At 39.1% G+C, this 18,985-nt stretch overlaps 1 protein-coding gene across 3 annotated transcripts in view; it reads right to left on the bottom strand.

The window, feature by feature from the left end:
• The window catches only part of SEPSECS (Sep (O-phosphoserine) tRNA:Sec (selenocysteine) tRNA synthase), a 41,275-nt gene that overhangs the window by 18,247 nt on the left and 4,043 nt on the right, over nt 1–18,985 (bottom strand). For all 3 annotated transcript variants that reach the window (XM_079770289.1, XM_079770291.1, XM_079770290.1), the window contains exons 4-8: nt 16,721–16,879; nt 13,569–13,722; nt 10,073–10,175; nt 2,779–2,908; nt 2,557–2,648 (exon numbers count right to left, since the gene is read on the bottom strand). In XM_079770289.1, coding sequence (XP_079626415.1) covers nt 2,557–2,648; nt 2,779–2,908; nt 10,073–10,175; nt 13,569–13,722; nt 16,721–16,879 — 638 coding nt within the window. The remainder of the gene's footprint in view (nt 1–2,556; nt 2,649–2,778; nt 2,909–10,072; nt 10,176–13,568; nt 13,723–16,720; nt 16,880–18,985) is intronic.

Genomic DNA, 18,985 nt, shown 5'->3' with positions numbered 1-18,985 from the left:
ACTTTAGCTAGCAGGACCCCTATAGACTCGTGCTAATACCCAGTAGCTATAATCCTATTCTTATTCTCTCCCTGTTTATTCCACTCTACTCTATCTAGATAAAAAGAAAAGAACAGCCCTAACCGGTCTGGCTCATTGGATAGATCGTCAGCCTGTGGACTTAAGGGTCCCAGGTTCGATTCTGGTTAAGGGCATGTACCTTGGTTGCAGGCACATCCCCAGTATGGCACATCCCTCATCAATGTTTCTAACTCTCTATCCCTCTCCCTTCCTCTCTGTGAAAAATCAATAAAATATATTAGAAGAAAAAGAAAAGAACAAAGTTCTGGGTGTTACAAAGAGAGCTGCATCTTGACATCTGATAGGGGTAGAAATGGATATGAGGTACCATGAAATTGAAGAGACCATCATCTTAAATTGTTCAACCTTACAAAATGTTTGATTTATAAATTACCAATGTGACTTGTACTCGATTACTAAATTATATGCCAATTACCATAATTATAATGCCATGGCCCAGGAAATAACTATTTTATTTTAAAAAATATTTACAGTCTTTTAAAACCAGAAGTGGTCTGAAATAGTTGATTCTTTCACAAACAATAAAATAAAATCTGCGAATTCAAGAACCTTTTTCATAGTGAAACAACTATTTAGGAAAGAGCTAAGACCCACTGGTATCTGATACAACTAAACTTTGAGGTGACAGTTTACCTCACCTACAAACAAAAGCTTCATCTGTCCTTTGAAAAAGGTTTCTTGAAGATTTTGAGGTCTTCTCTTGGCTACTACAATGTATGGCCATGATCATTACTTTATGGAGTTTATCAAACTGGAGTTCTATTCTAATCATTTAAAAATTTTTTCCTCAGGTTTATCAAGGTATAATTTACATACAGTAAAATTTCAAATGTCCACTTTTCAGGTGTCCACTTCTATTAATTTTGAAAAACATATTAACAGTCATGAAACTACTTCCACAATTTGTCACAATAGTTCCCTCCCCCAAGCCAAGTCACTGGCATCCATTCATCTTTTTTCTGTCCTGATATTTTTTGCCTTTTCCAGCATGGCATATAAATGAAACCATATAAAAAATATGGAGAACTTAAAAAAAAATTTTTAAAGATTTTTAAAAATGCAGAACTTGTGAGTTTGACTTATTTCATTTAGCACAGTGCAGCATTTGAGAATCATTATGCTGTTGAATATATTAGTAAGTCTGTTCCTTTTTATTGCTGTGTATGTGTGTACCACAGTTTGTTTATACACCAGATGATGGACATTTGAGTTATTTCCAGGTTTTGGCAATTAAGAATAAAATCATTATAAACATTGATGTCTAGATTTTTGTACAGGCATAAATTCTCATTTCTCTTGAGTAAGTAGTAAGAGGTAGGATGGTTAGTTTACATGATAAGTGAATGTTAAACTTTATAAGAAACTGCCAAAGTGTTTTCCAAAGTTGCTGTACCATCAGCAATGTCTGAGTTCTACTTGCTTGAGATCTCGGCCAAGATTTAATAGTGTCAGGTAGCTGTTGTTGTTTTTAATAGTAGCCCTTTTAATAGGTGTGTACGTAGTGGTATCTCACTGTGGATTTAATTTGCATGTCCCTAATGACTAATGATACTTAGCATCTTTTCCTATTCATGTAAATTTTAAGAGATATCCTCACAAGTAAATAATTACTTCCCTATCGACTGAGTAAGTGGGGTAGGGGAACTAGGGTAAAATAGGGCACAAAAACTTTATAACTTATCATATTCATAAAGCTGTTGAGAGGATTTATCTGATAATATAGATAAAAATATTTAAAAATATGTAAAGTATTATTAGAAAATCCAAGGTGCTATAATTGCTACTAAGTACTAAAAAGTTATACAGACACCAGCATTGCATCAGAGACCTCTAGTTCTCCCAGAAGAGAGATGAATGAATCATCTTGGTCTGACTCACCCTGCCAATACTGTCTCTGTCTACATTTTGGAGCTGTCCTGAATTAAGCTAGTTTTTAGTGTTAGAGACAAAGCCCAGTTTTCAAGCACAAATGTCACTTTTCTTTTCAAAGTCAATATAACCAATGAGTTCAACATTCCAATAATGGCAAAGGATAAATTTATTATTTTAGAAAGAGAAACTGGCCAACTTCTGACCTGGTTCTTCCTTCTTTGACTGATGTCTCATGCCTAAACAAGTCTCCAGGCTTCCAAAAACTAAAAAGAAAAGCCTTTTCCATTTGTCTTTCAAGAACCTCTATCTAAATGATAAATGAACTGAATTTTACTGAACTAATAAGAATCCCTGATGTAGGAGTTTCTCAAGACAAACAAAAAAAGCAAAATCACCTGTCCAAGATTCCTCAAAGTATCTAGATAAACAGGAAGACAATGACTAATTGCAAACCACATATGGTAGTTCCAGATCAAGTATATCCTGTAGGACTATACTAGATATCTATTATCCAAAGTGAAAAACCAATAGGCAAAAACACCAATAATTTGGAGTGCCGTCCTAGTCAGGAGTATTATTTTATAGCTAAAAGGAAAAGCTTACCTTTCTTTCTTTTAATAGCTTCTTATAGCCATTTGATCCAAGTGATAATAAAGTAATAAGGACATCTAAAGAAGGTGAAGCTGAAGCTCTTCCTGAAATAAGAACAAGTTACACTCAGGAGAGTAAAAAAGCTTTGGAAATTCAGATTTATTATAGTAGTCTATGTACAAATGGATTTTTGTTTATTAGGTACTTTTTCTGAAGAGCAACTAATTTATTTACCTGGATACATCTTGCTGATTTCCTGAATGAAGAAATCATTAAAGCCAGCAATTATAGCGCCACCTACTGGAACCATAAAATTTTTGTCCAAGCTCTGAACGAAAGCATCTATTCTTCCAACCCGAGCCCCCTAGAATGAAATAACATGTAGTATTACATATTCATTTCTAGAAGTGACAACAGTAGCTATTAATAAATAAATACCATTAAAGTAATGCAGAAAATAAACAATTTATTTGCAAAAGTGCCAGTAATATATTTTTAAGTATTAAACTGAGTTTTCAAATGCTCCGCCTTATATGTGTAAGAGCACTTTATAGTTTACAACCTGCTTTCACACAAAAATCATTGAATCTTCACAACAACACTGTGAGAAAGGCAGGGTTTCAATATTAGTTCAGGTGGAAACTACATTGAAACTGAGCTTTTTCACCTTAAAATTGGGTATTAGAGTGTAGATTCCACTGTGCCTCTCATCTCTGATCTTCTATTAGGCAATAAATGTCATCAGTGGGCCTTAAAACTATTAAGTAATTGTAAGCACCCTCTGGGAGGTTAAGAGTGGCCACCATAATCTAATGGACTGCAGCCACCCACGCTGCCAATCAATTAGCTGCACACTGAAGTGCCTCTCTTTGATTCTTGGATAACCTACTAACTGCATGATCACTCAAAGCAATAATTCTGCTCCTACCACCACTCAGATAACAAAAGAGAAAAAGAAATTTTTATTTTTAACATCACTTAATGGAATTTTTTTTTTTGTATACTCTTGGCAATGTTTCTACATTAACTCATGATTCCTAATGTTATCATCTTAGATGATCTCATTCCACTGCAAATGAACTTCAAGTGAAAATCTAATATTCTGGTGAAAAATTGAATACTTACTTACCAGAAATATAAAACCAACACAGTCCCCATCCAACACAGTCTATGACCTTCTGTCTAATGTGCTTCAATTTTCTCCTCTTAAAAATAGAGATACTATCTAAATTTCAACTAAGATGGTTTATTTGCTTTATCTGTGGGGACAGATTTTCAATCTGTATTCAGAATCTACATTTCTATTAATATAACCGCCTTTGACCTTCAGCTTCACACTTTCTCTCCACGTCCATATCTCAGAAAGAATGGAAGCAGCAGAGAGCTGGTCTAATCTCAAGACCAGATCCAGGCAACAGGGAGAAGCTGCAAAGGCTGCAGGCTATCACATGATTAAGTCTCCACCTTCCCATTACTCTTCTAATTCCTCATAAACTGTGATCAGAGAAAATCTCACATCACAGGAAAACAGAAGCATGTAAGACTAATAGAATAACTGAAAAACATGCAAAATAATAGTACATAAAACTAAGTGGAAGTTACAGTTGCCTTTTATGAACATTTAAGTACTACTGTCCAAGGCATCCTGGGAGAAACATGAACCTCAATTGGGAGCAGAATTACCAAGAACAATCTGCGCCAGAATTTGCTAAGGCCCTTCACCAGTAAACACAGAAAGCCCCGAAAGGGCAGCACACCCTGAGGCAAGGAAAGACAGGCTGGACCTCATCCCAGGAAGGGTACACAGACCTCATGCTCCATTATCAAAGAGCAGGAAAAAAGATTTGAAGGATGGAAGCGATTAAATAGAATAGGAAACACAGAAGTATGTTCTAAGAAGTAAAGAGTTGCCATTTATTGGTTCATCCATTTACTCATTTATTCATAGAACAAATATGTGGGCACTTAACATTTCCCAAACATTGTTCTAGGTTCTGGGGATAGCATCAGTGAATAATACTAACCGCTGACTCTTGAACAATGTGGGGAATAGGGGTACTGAGTGCGGAGAATAACTGAAGTTGGTCCTCCACATACGCAGATTCCCAACTGCCTGATTCCAGGAGAGGATCCTGGATCACTCCATCTACTGACACCACCACCCCCCAAAAGATGAGGGCATTAACCAAGACTGTCATACTTATTGTTTACTGTCTGCTTCTGCTCCATGAGGATGCGATTTTGTTGTGAACTCACTACTGCATCCCTAGCACCTATCCTGTTGCCAGTGGGAACCCTGTAAATATCTGTTGAATGAACTGACAATTAGGTCCGTGAATAAGTAGTATAAGACCTACTTCTCTCAAATTCTTAACATGTAAAGTTGCTGCTTCCTACACTTTGGATCTTTATAAATCCACTCGGACTCTAAATGTCTGAATTAATTATATGTATTTTTGTAATTCTACTATATCCCCCACCCTCCATTAAGTTGTCTTAGCATCCGTATTCCTTGAGTATCCTAAATTAGTCAGTTCAATATATAATCATAAGCATAGGTTCTGCAAAGCTAACTTCCTGGGGACTACCTGTGCATACAGAATGTTCTGTATGCTCAGCATTAAGTCATTTGGGGACACTGCCCCTTAAAAAAAAGAGAATCCTGACACATTTTAGTTATAGCTCTTGCTTCACTGGTTGCCTCATTATTGTAATACATGCTTCCCAAGAAAGTATTTGCAGTTTTAGTACTTTGTCTTTTAGAGCAAAATAAAAGCTTCGGATCTTGGGCAAGTCACTAAATCCAGCTGAGTTTGCTTCTTCATTTGTAGAATGAAAACAATAAGTACACCTTAAATTATTAGGTTAAGCTAACAAACTTGAAAAGTCTAACAGGATGCCTGGCACATGGTGGGTAATGAGTAAATAGTATATATTACTAACGAGAACTATTGGGAAGAATTAAAGCTAACTAATTTTTATTTTTAGAATGGCATGAAACAGCAACCAGTACTCAACAAGATCCAAGTACTTATTTGATTTAAAGGAACTGTGATGCCCTAGCTGGTGTGGCTCAGTGGATAGAGCATCGGCCTGCGGATTGAAGGGTCCAGGGTTCAATTCTGGTCAAGGGCACATGCCCAGGTTGTGGGCTCGATCCCCAGTAGGGGGCGTGCAGGAGGCAGCCAATCAATGATTCGCTCTCATCATTGATGTTTCTCTCTCTCTCTCCCCCTTTCTCTCTGAAATCAGTAAGAAAAAATTAAAAATAAATAAAGGAACTGTGCCACCACCACTATTTTGAGGGGAACTTTAGGGAAAAATGGAATATTTATGTACTGCTTTATTTTATCATGAGTAAATGGTAATTTTAGAAGTTAACACAGTATCCACAACAAGTTTTAAAAATAGCTAAAATTTATTCACCAATCTTATTGTGTTATTATCTGGTTAAAATTTTAGTAAAACCATCTCATGAATGAAGAGAAGTGATGACAGAGTACGGTATTCCTGATTCACAACTATGAGAGAAACTTTTATATTATATCCTGAAGCTCATTTTCTTTTAGTCTTAATCTCTTTGAATATGCCACCAGATTTCTAGTATTCAAAAATATGTGTGAGCACCAAAACAGAGTACTTCCAGGTTAGTAAACAACATTGCAGTAAATGTAAAGGAGCCATTAAAATTATCATTATAAAACTTTATAGGCATGTAGAGATCATCTAAGTTTATGTTTAAGTTTAAAATTAAATATATTTTCACTGTTTTTAAAAGTTAATCCTAAATGTACACAATGACTAACTATATAAATAGCAATAAATGTATATAAAATAAGAAAAAAATAGATACATAGATTACTATGATTATTTGTTAAGGTAAAAGGGTTATGAATAAGCTTCTACTTCCTCACTTTTCTAAACTTTTAGTAATGCTGATGTATTTGACTTTTAAAAGAATTGAAGCTGCTAAAAATTAAGGAAAAGGGGAGAGAAGGGGAAATGAGGGAGGTGGAATAAAAATAAATCACTAAAATTAAATTATTTTTAAGATTTCCAGCATCGAGAATTATAAAACCTTCCTCTGCTACCATTCAAAGTAGATACAATCTAGTTTAGAATTGTGATGAAGCCTTAAAAAGTTAAAGAATAAGCCCTGGACATGTGGCTCAGAGTTGCAGGTTCGATTCCTGGTCAGGGCACATACCAGGGTTGTGGCTTTGATCCCCGGTCAGGGTGAGAACAGGAGGCAACAGATCAATGTTTCTCTCTCACTCTCAAATCACTTAAAACATATCCTTGGGTGAGGATCAAAAAAAAAAAAAAAGTTAAGGAATAATAGAAAAGGATTCCAAGGAAATGGTAGCTCTTACAAAACACTGACATACAGTGCCTACAGTGTATTCTCACGTAAACAAATCTATTTTCTTACTGGTTAAGCTAATTTGAGTGGGAATTTCTGTTACTTTCAGCCAATTATATCCTAACTGGTACAACCTTTGAGTAAAGAAGTTAGCAAATTGGCTATTACTATCATATAAACCACATTTATATTAGAGATGATATTAATAAAAAACAAAAAAATTATCAGATAAGATTTACTGGGCTAAGGAGCATTCACCACCATGTTGGAGAAGACCACAGATAATGTGTGAATAACCTGTGTCCACATGACATTAAATCATATGTATTTCAAAACTAAATGTGATTATTAACATCATTATGTACACAAATTATATAAGTCATACCATACAGGGGTAATATCTATCCCTATCCTAATACAGTATGAATAATTAATCACTGTAAGTAAATATAATGCTTCCATTTATTAATTCCCTTTTTTTAGTAACTAGTTATTGAGGGTCAATTATGTACCAGGTACTGTCCTAATTATCTATAATAATAAAAGCGTAATATACTAATTAGACCAGACGTCCTTCTGGACGACCTTCTGGATGAAGCCAGGGCTGCGAGGGAAGCCCAGGTCCCAGGTGCCTGCCGGCGGCCAGAGAAAAGCCTGGGTCCCAGGTGCCAGAGGGAAGCCAGTGCTGGAAGCTGGGGGAGGAAGGCCTACTCTTGCATGAATTTCATGCATTGAGCCTCTAGTTAAGGACATAACAATGAATAAAGCAAAGTCCTTGCCCTAACAAAAACTTAATTTTAATTACTGTCAATAACTTAACAATAAAAAATAACCTATTAAATATTAATAAGTGCTATGTAGAAAAAGAGCAAGAGGCCATCAATTTTAAGAAGCAACATTTTACATACCACTAGGTAAGAAAAAAACTGCCAATTAACATTATAAGATACCAATGATTGTAAAACATCCCAATTTCAGAGATGTTATAAAGTGAAAAAATGTGCACCTTAAAAATCACTGAAAATGGTAAAACAGGAAAAGGGGGGTAGAAATGCTAGCAAGGGAGAGGGAGGGGTTATTTTAGATAAGGTGTCTAAGAAGGTCTCACTGACATAAAATAAAAAGTGAAGTAAGAAGCCATGTGACTCTCTAGAAGAGCAATCCAGTGAGAGGGATGAGCAAGAGCAAAAGCCTGGTGGTGTGCACACACGTAATGTGACAGAGAAATGGAAAGAAGGCATGTGCAGTGAGACAATGGGTAAGAGGAGAGCAGTAGGAAATGAAAGCAGAGGAGCTGCAGAGGCCTGAATATACAAAGCCTCGCAGGCTATGGCTGCGACTCTTATTTTGAATGGGGTGGGAAACGCAAGGATATTTTCAAAATAAGAATCTAAAACAGATGATTGGGATGTAGTTGATGCTTATAAAAATAAGATAAGTCAAAATTTTTAAAAACTTGCTTACTCGACAGTTATCCTAATATATAAGAACCCAGGGTCAGTAACATCCAAAACAACCAAAGGCTCGATTGATCAAAAGTCAGTCCTGCAGTCAGTACTGGGTTGCTGTGGTGACCCAGCACCGACTGCCGCTGCAGCGGGCGCGGCAACCCAGCACTGATTGCCGAGGGGGCTGCAGATCAGGCCCGGAGAGAGGCCCGGGGAGAGAGAGGCAGGGTCTGATCCACAGCCTCCGTGGCAGCTGTTGATCAGCTGTTGCCTCTCTCTTTCTCTCCGGGCTTCGCCAGCAGCAGCGTCTCTCTCTCAGGGCCTCCGTGGGGGCTGCTAATCAGCACCGCCTCTCTGATCAGGCCTGGAAATAGGCCCGGAGACGCTGACTGGCATAGAAACCGACCAATCAGAACCAAATCTGGGTGAATTGTGATGAGCCAATGGCTGCCTAGGAGGCGGAGCTTTTGACGCTGACTGGCATGGAAACCGACCAATCAGCACCTAATCTGGGTGAACTTTGAAGGCAGAACCTAAGGTGGGGGCTGAGGAGGGGTTTTAAGGGCAACAGCTGTTTGGTGTAAGGTGTAAGAAAGTGGTTCAATTTTTTAATGACCGGTTTGACAGTATAGTGCATATGGCTGGCTATCAGTCCAGATATAGGGATTATGTATTTTTGTCTACCAAGAGCATCTCCTCCTGATGAAAAAGGCTCCCCCGCCCCTCCGCATGTAAGCAATCCTATCCTATGTAATCTATCTATACTACTAAAAGGGTAATATGCTAATTAGACCAGGTCAACCGGACATCTTCTGGATGTCCAACTTCCTTCCAGACAAAGCCATGGTGGTGGGGGCCAAGGCAGAGGCCGTTAGGGGCAATCAGGCCAATAGGAGAGGGCAGTTGGGGGCAAGATCAGGCTGGCAGGAGAGGGCAATTGGGGACAACCAGGCCGGCAGGGGAGGGCAGTTGAGGGCGAGATCAGGCCGGCAGTGGAGGGCAGTTATGGACGACCAGGCAGGCAGGCAGAGGCAGTTAGGGGCGATCAGACAGGCAGGCAGAGAGGCTAAGGGTGATCAGGCAGGCAGGCAGAGGGGTTAGGGCCAATCAGGCAGGGAGGCATAGGCAGTTAGAGGCGATCAGGCAGGCAGGCAGCTGAGAGGTTAGGAGCCAGCAGTCCCAGATTGCAAGAGAGATGTCCGACTGTCAGGGATCGGGCCAACACAGCAGTCGGACATCCCTCAAGGGGTCCCCAATTGGAGAGGGTGCAGGCTAGGCTAAGGGGACACCCCCCCTTCCCCGGTGCATGAATTTCATGCACTGGGTCACTAGTATAATAGAATGTTTATAAATAAAGTCATTTCCAGTCTAATATAATAAGGTAAAGTGATTTCCTTAAATATTAATATTAAATCAATATCGTTTTTAAAATACCATAATCCAGTATATTAGAAAAATGAGAATAACTCAGAAAGTTAAAAACTAAGCTCCTGAAGTATTTCTATGTTGGTTCAGATCAAAGCTATTAGTACAATTACCACCATACTACCGAAAATGACTCTTACTGAATGAATATTGTATGCAAATCATTAATGCTCCATAAAATAGAGGGTGCTAGATAACTGTTTTTACAATATTAGATTGCAAGAAAAACAAAAGATTAATCATATATGTTAAAATCCATTTTTTTCTTGACATATTTTTAAAACTCTCTTACCTGCTGAATGAGGTGCATACACTTTGAAGACTGCAATCCATAAGCATTGTTGACTATATGTGGAACACCATAAGAAGCACAAATCAGAGCCAGTTCTTCTAATCTACAAACATAAATATTCAATAGAAAGACACATTCATATTATGCTTTTATAAATTACAGTGTGAAAATTAATATAATAGTTATTGTTAATGCACATGAGGAAAAGATGACAAAACTGAAATTTCTACAGCAGTATTTTAGCATATACTAGGTGTACCAGTTAATAATGCGGATTTTTTTCAATAGATGGAGTTACACATATGTTGATATATATGCAATTGGATATGTATGCTATTTTGTTGTATTGACAGCAAACTTCAAAATTTCATGTCAAATTTGCTGAAGGTGTTAACATCATAGATATTTTTAGGCTTAAAAATGTCTAATTTCGTGCCAAAATAAGAGCATTTGTAGGAAGTTTTAATTCATTACTTTATTTTGAAGAAAAGTGCTGCTGAAAGTTATTGTATACTTCGGGTGAACATGCTCCATCTCAAGATACTTGTGAATGCTGGTTTAAATGCTTTAAAGGTGATGATTTCGATGTGAAAGACAAAGAGCGTCAAGGTCAACTGAAAAAGTTTGAAGACCAACATTACAAGCATTATTGGATGAAGATGCTTGTCAAACTCAAAAACAACTTGCAGAAAGATTAAACGTTGCTCAGCAAACAATTCCCAACCATTTACAAGCACTGGGAAAGATTTTAAAGAAAATGGGTGCCACATCAACTGAACGAAAGACAAATGGAAAACCAAAAAGTCATCAGTAAAATGTTGCTTCAATGGCACGAAAGAAAGTCTTTTTTGCATCAAATTGTGAATGCGATGAAAAGTGGATTCATTTTGAGAATCCAAATGCACAAAATCATGGGTTGATCCAGGCCAACCATCAAAATCGACTGCAAGGCCAAATTGCTTCAGAAAGAAGACAATGTTCTGGGTTTGGTGGGATCAGGAGGGTGTGGTGTATTATGAGCTTTTAAAACCAGGTGAAACCGTTAATACTGATCGCTACCAACAACAAATAATCAATTTGAACCACGCTTTGATCGTGAAATGACCAGAATGTGCCAGAAGACACGGCAAAGTAAATTTGCTTCATGATGATGCACCATCACACACTTCAAAACCAGTTAGACACGTTAAAAGATCTTGCCTGGGAAGTGTTAACCCACCCACTGTATTCACCAGTCCTTGCTCCTTCAGATTACCACTTGTTCCGATCAATGGCACACGCACTTTCTGAGCAGCACTTCAAAATGCACGATGAAGTGGAAAATTGGGTCTCTGAATGGTTTGCCTCAAAACAAGAAAAGTTCTATTGGGACAGATATCCACAAATTACCTAAAGATGGGGGAAATGTGTAGCTAGCAATGGACATTACTTTGAATAAAGCACTTTTGATGTTTCTCTTGAAATTATCGTGTTTTCTTTGATTACAAAATATGCATTATTAACCTGTACACCTAATAACTAGAGGCCCAGTGCACAAAATCTGTGCATGGGTGAGGTCCCCAGGCCTGGCCGGCGATCAGGGCCAATTGGGGCCAGGCTGATCGGGGCCTGCCAGCTGGGGGAAGGAACAGTGGGAGGGACGGGGCGCAGGAGGTTGGCCGCCAGCCCCAAAGAGGGAGCCGGCCCTCGGCCTCCCTGGAAAAGGGGCTGCGTCCACCACCACCCACCCCTGGTTCCCCGTCCCAGTCCGGGGTCCGGCCCCACAATGCTCTCTGTCCAATTAATGAACTAATAAAGACAGTATCTACCCATCCAAATTAAGACTACAAAAGAATTAAGCTTAATGTAAAGACATCAAATATTTTAAATTTAATAAAATCAGAAATTCAAACATATTACTAATAACGATGTATCACCACTTTCCTAAAGTTCACTCTTGTAAGAAACACTCACCATATATTACCATTAAAAAGTGGTATATGAGAATTTTACTGATAAAAAACTTCATACATGTAAAATACTTAATACTGCATAAGGCATATAGTAAACATCCAAAAAGAGCTAGTCCAGATGACACAGAAACAATACTATCCTCAAGGATAAATAATCTAACTAACAAATATCCATATGCTGTTTTTGGAAATGTGATTTATTTCTATCACATTAAAATTTCTCTAGATAGCAAAACCATCAATGAAGAAAGAAGAGAGATGCTTAATATTTCAATGTAAATTTAAAATATGATTGGTAAGTAATAAATAAAGCATATACAATACAAGGCGGGCAAAACTAGGTTTACAATTGTGAGTACATGAAACAGTTTATTCTTATATTATTATTAATTCTTGTTTTATTTGCAATATAATCTTAAAATTCACAGACTCATGGTTAGAGCAAGGCAAATTTTCATGAGCATGGTTTTAAAATTGTCTCTTAAAGTCCACATATAAGATAGTAAAAGCCAATATGCATTCATTACTGCCAAATTATGTGGTACCATGGAAACCAAAGTATAACTTGGTGCTACAAAAATAGTACAAAGTCAAAATTTTAACAAATTACTAGCATTTCTATTCAAAATGTTAAAATGAAACAAAGACTTGCTATCAAAACTAGAAATCTGTATTCCTATACCTAAGCATATTACATTTTCAAATTAAAAATTTGTGGCCATCCTTTAGAAAAGTAAACATTTGCTTTTTTCCCCTTTGCTTTTATTTTCTTAAACATTTGCATTTTTCTCAGAATGCAAAGGCAACCACTGTATATACTCAAGTGTACATCTGGATTAATCTCCCAATTAAAAAATATTCAAAGGGCAACAAATAATTCTAAAATTTTCTGTTACTACTGATAGTTCCTACAGAGGAGAACTGTTAGATCAAAGGAGTGGAGATAACAATGAAAACAAGTAAACTCACTATTTTGTTTAGAAACTTCTATTACAGAATGAGGAAAAAGATGCCAAGAAATTAGAAACAGAAAAAAGAGCAAGAAAACAGATGCTCTGCATCTACTTGGGTGACAAAGGAATCTCCACTTGGTACCAGTTGCTTTTTCTTCTTCTATATTAAATTTTTATTTTCTCAAGAGATTATGCTGTTTCTCAGCAAGGTCAATCAATTCTCTTGGAACAGTCCATTCACCTATTTACTGCCAAATGTTACTTAAGCATCTTTGAAAATTAGTGTATATATACTTTATTTACAAGACTGATGAAATCCTAGCCGGTTTGGCTCAGTGGATAAAGTGTCGGCCTGAGGACTGAAGGGTCCCAGGTTCGGTTCCGGTCAAGGGCACATGCCCAGGTTGCGGGCTCAGTCCCCAGTGGGGGCGGGCAGGAGGCAGCCGATCAATGATTCTTTCTCATCATTGATGTTTCTCTCTCTCCCTCCCTCTCCCTTACTCTCGGAAATCAATAAACAATATATTTAAAATAAATAAATACATAAAAGACTGATGAATACCTAAAGGACAATATTCACAAATCATTTACCTGTCAGGTACCCTTGGAGCAAAACAGGATGTAGTAGAATGAACACACAGCACATTATCAGACCCAAGTTCCTGGATTTTAGCTTCTACTGCTTTCAGGTCTGTGCGCAGCTCATCACCTTCTAAAACGTTCTCTATCACCACGGGCTCAAAACCTAACCAACCAAATCAGAAATCAAAATATTAGTGTAAACTAAAATAAGAGAAGACCCTTAAACTCTAGGAAGTAGCACTATTCTACACAAGAACTCTAAATACTTATTTTGGTCGATGAACCCTCCTCTAGCAATAAAGACCTGGCTCAACACTGGAATGAGTCAAAGGCAGGTCAAAATAATGTGCATGACCACTAGACCACAATTAGGACCACAAATCTATTTAGCACTTTGATATGACAAAAAAGACTAATTCTGGGAAGTAAGGAAAACATATGTTAAATATACACCTATAAAAGTAGTAACAGCCAATGATGACAAAAATGATCACTAGTCCACAGAAAAATAAATCTACACATTCTCTGGCAATGCTTAAGTTTTATTTTAAAGATCACTTCATTTCAGATATGAATAAAAATAATAACTCAAGTATTGAAACAAATCACAATCATCAACTTAATGTTTTACCTCTAAAGAAAAAGGTATTTTAGTAGCCTAGGGATCACTGACTCATTTCATTTTTCTAGATAGCAAAACCATCAATAAAGAAAGAAGATGGTTTACAAGAGCCTTCTATAACCTAAATATAAAAATTGGTTTTTGTCCTGGCTGTTGTGGCTCAGTTAGTTAAGCGTCGTCCCATGCACCAAGAGGTCACCAGTTCTATTCCCAGTCAGGGCACATGCCTGGGTTGCAGGCTCAATCCCAGGTGGAGGGGCGTGCAGGAGGCAGCTAACTGATGTTTCTCTCTCATTTGATGTGTCTCTCTCTCCCTCTCCTTTCCTCTCTCTAAAATCAATAAAAACCTATTTTTTTAAAAACTGTTTTCAATTGAATTAGTACAGCTAACTAGCATGTGATCAAAGATCCCCCCAAATAATAACTATGTAACCTTATATGGTAAATATTTAGGTATCCATAAACTTAAAAAGTTGTATAAGCAACATATACACTAAATAATGTACAAAGCACTTATATAACTACTAGAGGCCTGATGCACGAAAATTCGTGCAAGAGTAGGCCTTCCTTCCCCCGGCTACCGGCACCAGCTTCCCTACAGCACTGGCTTCCCTCCAGCACCTGGGACCCGGGCCCTGGGCTGCTTCCTTCCTCCAGCCGCCAGCAGGCACCCGGGACCCGGGCTGCTTCCCTCCTACGGCCACCCGCAGGCACCCGGGACCCTGGCTTCCCTCTAGCCCTGGCTTTGTCAAGAAGGATGTCCAGAATGATGTCTGGAAGATGTCCGGTCTAATTAGCATATTGCCCTTTTATTATTATAGATTTCCTCTGTGATACTAGTAAATTCCTAACCAAGCAAAACCTAGGGAAAAAGTAAAACCTAAAGGTTTAAGTCTCAGAAATTGGATAGAAAATAAACCTGGGAAATTTTGCACATAAAGTTATTATGCAGTCTCATTTTCAGTCTTCCCAAATACCAAATCTAGCAGCAGGCTAGATTCATGGATTTAAAAGCCTAAAGGATTTAGAAATCATTTAGCTCAACTCACTCATTTCAAAGATAAGGGAACCAAAGTTCAGGAAGATTAAGTGGTTTCCCCAAGGTCACACAGGAAGTTAGAGCAGTTAAGAGCAAGTTGTTTTCTTTTGAGTTTTAGAATCCACACCAAGTTGTCTGCATTTTAGCTACAGAAATATCAAACCTTGGTCACTATAAAATCATCATTTCAAATACGTGGTTCAGAGGTATCCAGGTTTTTTAAATCCATACCTTCATAGCTATTAAAACAAATATACGAACTTTACTTAAATAAGTAACTTCCTGAAGACAGCTCATTTTTACTGTTTCTCAAATTCTCTAGACCCAACCCTATTTTGTTTTCAAGCAATTAAAATACAAGTTTAGGTGTTTTTTTACTAATACAACTATCTTGCTTCCTAAGAATTGGGGCTATCTTGAAAAAGAATAAACTGTAAATCGTAGGCCAACATCTTTTGGAAAATAGTTTTCAATAAGGCAATCTTTTCCAAATTCCAAGAATGTGGTTATCAATTCTTTAGTTAATAGGATGTAAATTAACAGACTTGATAACTTTATACCATTTAAAATAAATCAGTGTATTCTTTAAAGTCTATCAATTTCTGCTATATGTCCTTATTACAAATCCTTTTACATGAGTTTCTTTTTTTATTTTAATATATTTTATTGATTTTTTTACAGAGAGGAAGGGAGAGGGATAGAGAGCTAGAAACATCGATGAGAGAGAAACATTGACCAGCTGCCTCCTGCACACCCCCACCAGGGATGTGCCCGCAACCAATGTAAATGCCCTTGACCGGAATCCAACCAGGGACCCTTCAGTCCGCAGACCGGTTTCGGCATACATGAGTTTCTTTAGGATTATTTATGCAGTTAAATTAAAACCCAATACTGTTCATTTCACACAACAGACTGAGTCATTCAAAAATAACGTTAAATTCTCAAATTCGATTTGACACACACATGCACGCACATGCACAAGCATACACATACACATACACACATACATACACACACACACACACACACACACACACACACACACACACAGAATGGAATGTCAGTCAGTCTTTAAAAAGGAAAGAAATTCTGACACGTAGTATACCATGGATTAAAGCTTAAAGACACAAGTAAAATAAGCCAGGCACAAAGGGAAAATACTCTAGAGTAGTTAAATTCATAGAGACAGAAATGAGAATGATGATTGTTAGGAACTGGGAGCAGCGGGAAGGGGCAGTTACTGTTCAATGGGCAGAATTTCAGTTTAAAAGGATGAAAAAGTTCTGCAGATAAATGGTGATTATAGTTGCGCAACAATGTGAATGTACTTAATGTTGTGGAACTGTACATTTTAAAATGGTTAAAATGGTAATTTTATGTATATTTTATCACAATAAAAATAGGTTTAGTTTCTTTTCATTTATATATCTTTACATAAAAAGTTTGAAATGTCTACCTGTGATACTGAATACATTATATACAACACGTCTCTTCTTTTACCTGCAGTGATCATGGATTTAAAGCAGGACTTCTGGTCTATTCGTGGCCATATAATATACTTTGCCTTTGGTCTTTTGTGTCGTAATGTCAAGAAACACAGAGTTAGACTCATACCAGTTGCCATAGGCACTACAAAGCAATTGGTCACTGAATGGACACCTAGGAATAAGAAGTAAAACAGAAATTAGTTTCAATTCCATTGAAAAACCAGCTTTCTTCTTGAGGGAATGATATACTTCTAGCAAATAATAAGAGTTGTAGATTTAATGCTGCTGCTTCTGTACTCACTCTCAGGAAGCTCACTGCCAATTTCATCCTTCATGCTTATGATCTGATTTTCTATCTTATTCTAAAGGTTTTTATATATACACTACAGACCTGGTGCACGGATTTGTGCACATTGAAAGGAAATTAATTAGAAGGTGGCCAGCAGGGTGGGACTGGGTGAGATGAGCCGGACAAGCCCTGGAGCCAATCTCCCGTGGTCCCACCCTGGCCAGCCGCACCTGGGGTGGCGCCGCTGCTCAAAGGGCATCTGCAGAGTGAGCAGGGTCCCTCCGGCAGGTGGAGTCCCTTGGCCTGGCCTGCCGGGATCGGGCCAAAACTGGATCTCTGGCATCCCTCAAGGGGTCCCGGAGTACAAGAGGGCACTCTGTAAAGTTGCTATCATACAGGGTGTGGAACGCAAACACAAGTGTGCAGTAAACCAGATTCAGGGCCAACAGTGCCCCAACAACATAACCCACGGCCGAAGGTGGAATCACACGGCCCCCTCCTCTCTGGTTCCAGAGTGTGTCACCCGAGAACCTCCACTGCCAAGTCACCACAGCTTGGCAGTAAACCAGATTCAGGGCCGACAGTGCCCCAACAACATAACCCACGGCCAAAGGTGGAATCGCATGGCCCTGTGGGGAATTGGGCTCCCTCCTCTCTGGTTCTGGGGTGCATCACCCGAGAATCGCTGCTGCCAAGTCACCACAGCTCGGCAGCTCCTGCGGTGAGTGTCTGCCCCCTAGTGGTCAGTGCATGTCATACCTACCAGCCAGTCGAACGGTCGTTTAGCCTTTTATATATACACTAGGGGCCCGGTGCACGAAATTCGTGCATTGGGGGTGAGGGGGTCCCTCAGCCCAGCCTGCCCCCTCTCACATACTGGGAGCCCTCAGGGGATGTTCTACTGATGGCTTAGGCCCGCTCCCCACGGGAAGCGGACCTAAGCCACAGTCTGGCCTCCCTTTGTGGGAGGCAACCGGGCTGATCAGGGGAAGGCACCAGCCCCATCACCCCGCTGCTTCAGCCACTGCCAGTCACCACAGTCACCAAGGTGTTTTCATTAACACGGACTCCAGTCCCTTCACCAAGAAAAAATGACAACTTTCTTTAGGCATTTTCAAGATGTGTCTTTCATAGGATATGCATTTCTTTCTTTCTTTCTTTCTTTTTTATCCTCACCTGAGGATATGTTTCCATTGACTTTTAGAGAATGTGGAAGAGAAAGGGAAAGACAGAGAGAAACATCAAAGTGAGAGGAACACTTTCATTGGTTGCTTCCTGCATGAGCCCTGATCTGGCGCCCGGCCAGAGAGGTGCCTGCAACCTAGGTACTTGCCCTTGATCAGAATCGAACCCAGACCCTGCTGTCGGCAGGCCGAGGCTCTATCCACTGAGTCAAACCGGCTAGGGCAGGATATGATATTTCTTAGCCCCTCCAGCAGCGGACCTTCATTTTTTTTCTCCAGAAGTGTGGTGGAAAAACCCTAGATCACCTTTTTGAATTCTTATTACCCAAGTTACTAAGAATATTACCAGTGGCATACAGGAAGCTTAGCCAATGTGCAGTCAGAAAAGGTGTTTCCTCTATAGATCACACCAATCCTGGGCTGGGCCCTGCCCAGGCCTAAAGCCTCTGGCCGAAGCCTTAGGCCTGGGCAGGGGCCCTCCAGCTCCCTCTGATCACCGGCTCCGCCCCTGCCCAGGCCTTCCCAGGCCGAAAGCCTCTTGGGCAGGAGCGTACACCCAGCTCCCTGCCACCGATCGCAGGGGCTCCTGGTGCAGGAGCGGATGTATGGACACAGGGTGTCTATGTATGCAAATTAACCATCATCTTTTTTGGGGTTAATTTGCATAGTCACTCTGATTGGCTATAGGTGTAGCGAAGGTACAGTCAATTTACATGTTTGTCTATTATTAGGTAAGATACTAGAGGCCAGGTGCAAGAAATTCATGCACGGGGGGGGGGGGGGGCGGGAGGATCCCTTCAGCCCA

This window comes from Cnephaeus nilssonii (genome assembly GCF_951640355.1).
Source record: "Cnephaeus nilssonii genome assembly, chromosome: 1".
Taxonomy (NCBI): domain Eukaryota; kingdom Metazoa; phylum Chordata; class Mammalia; order Chiroptera; family Vespertilionidae; genus Cnephaeus; species Cnephaeus nilssonii.
This window is presented reverse-complemented; position numbering and strand designations above follow the sequence as displayed.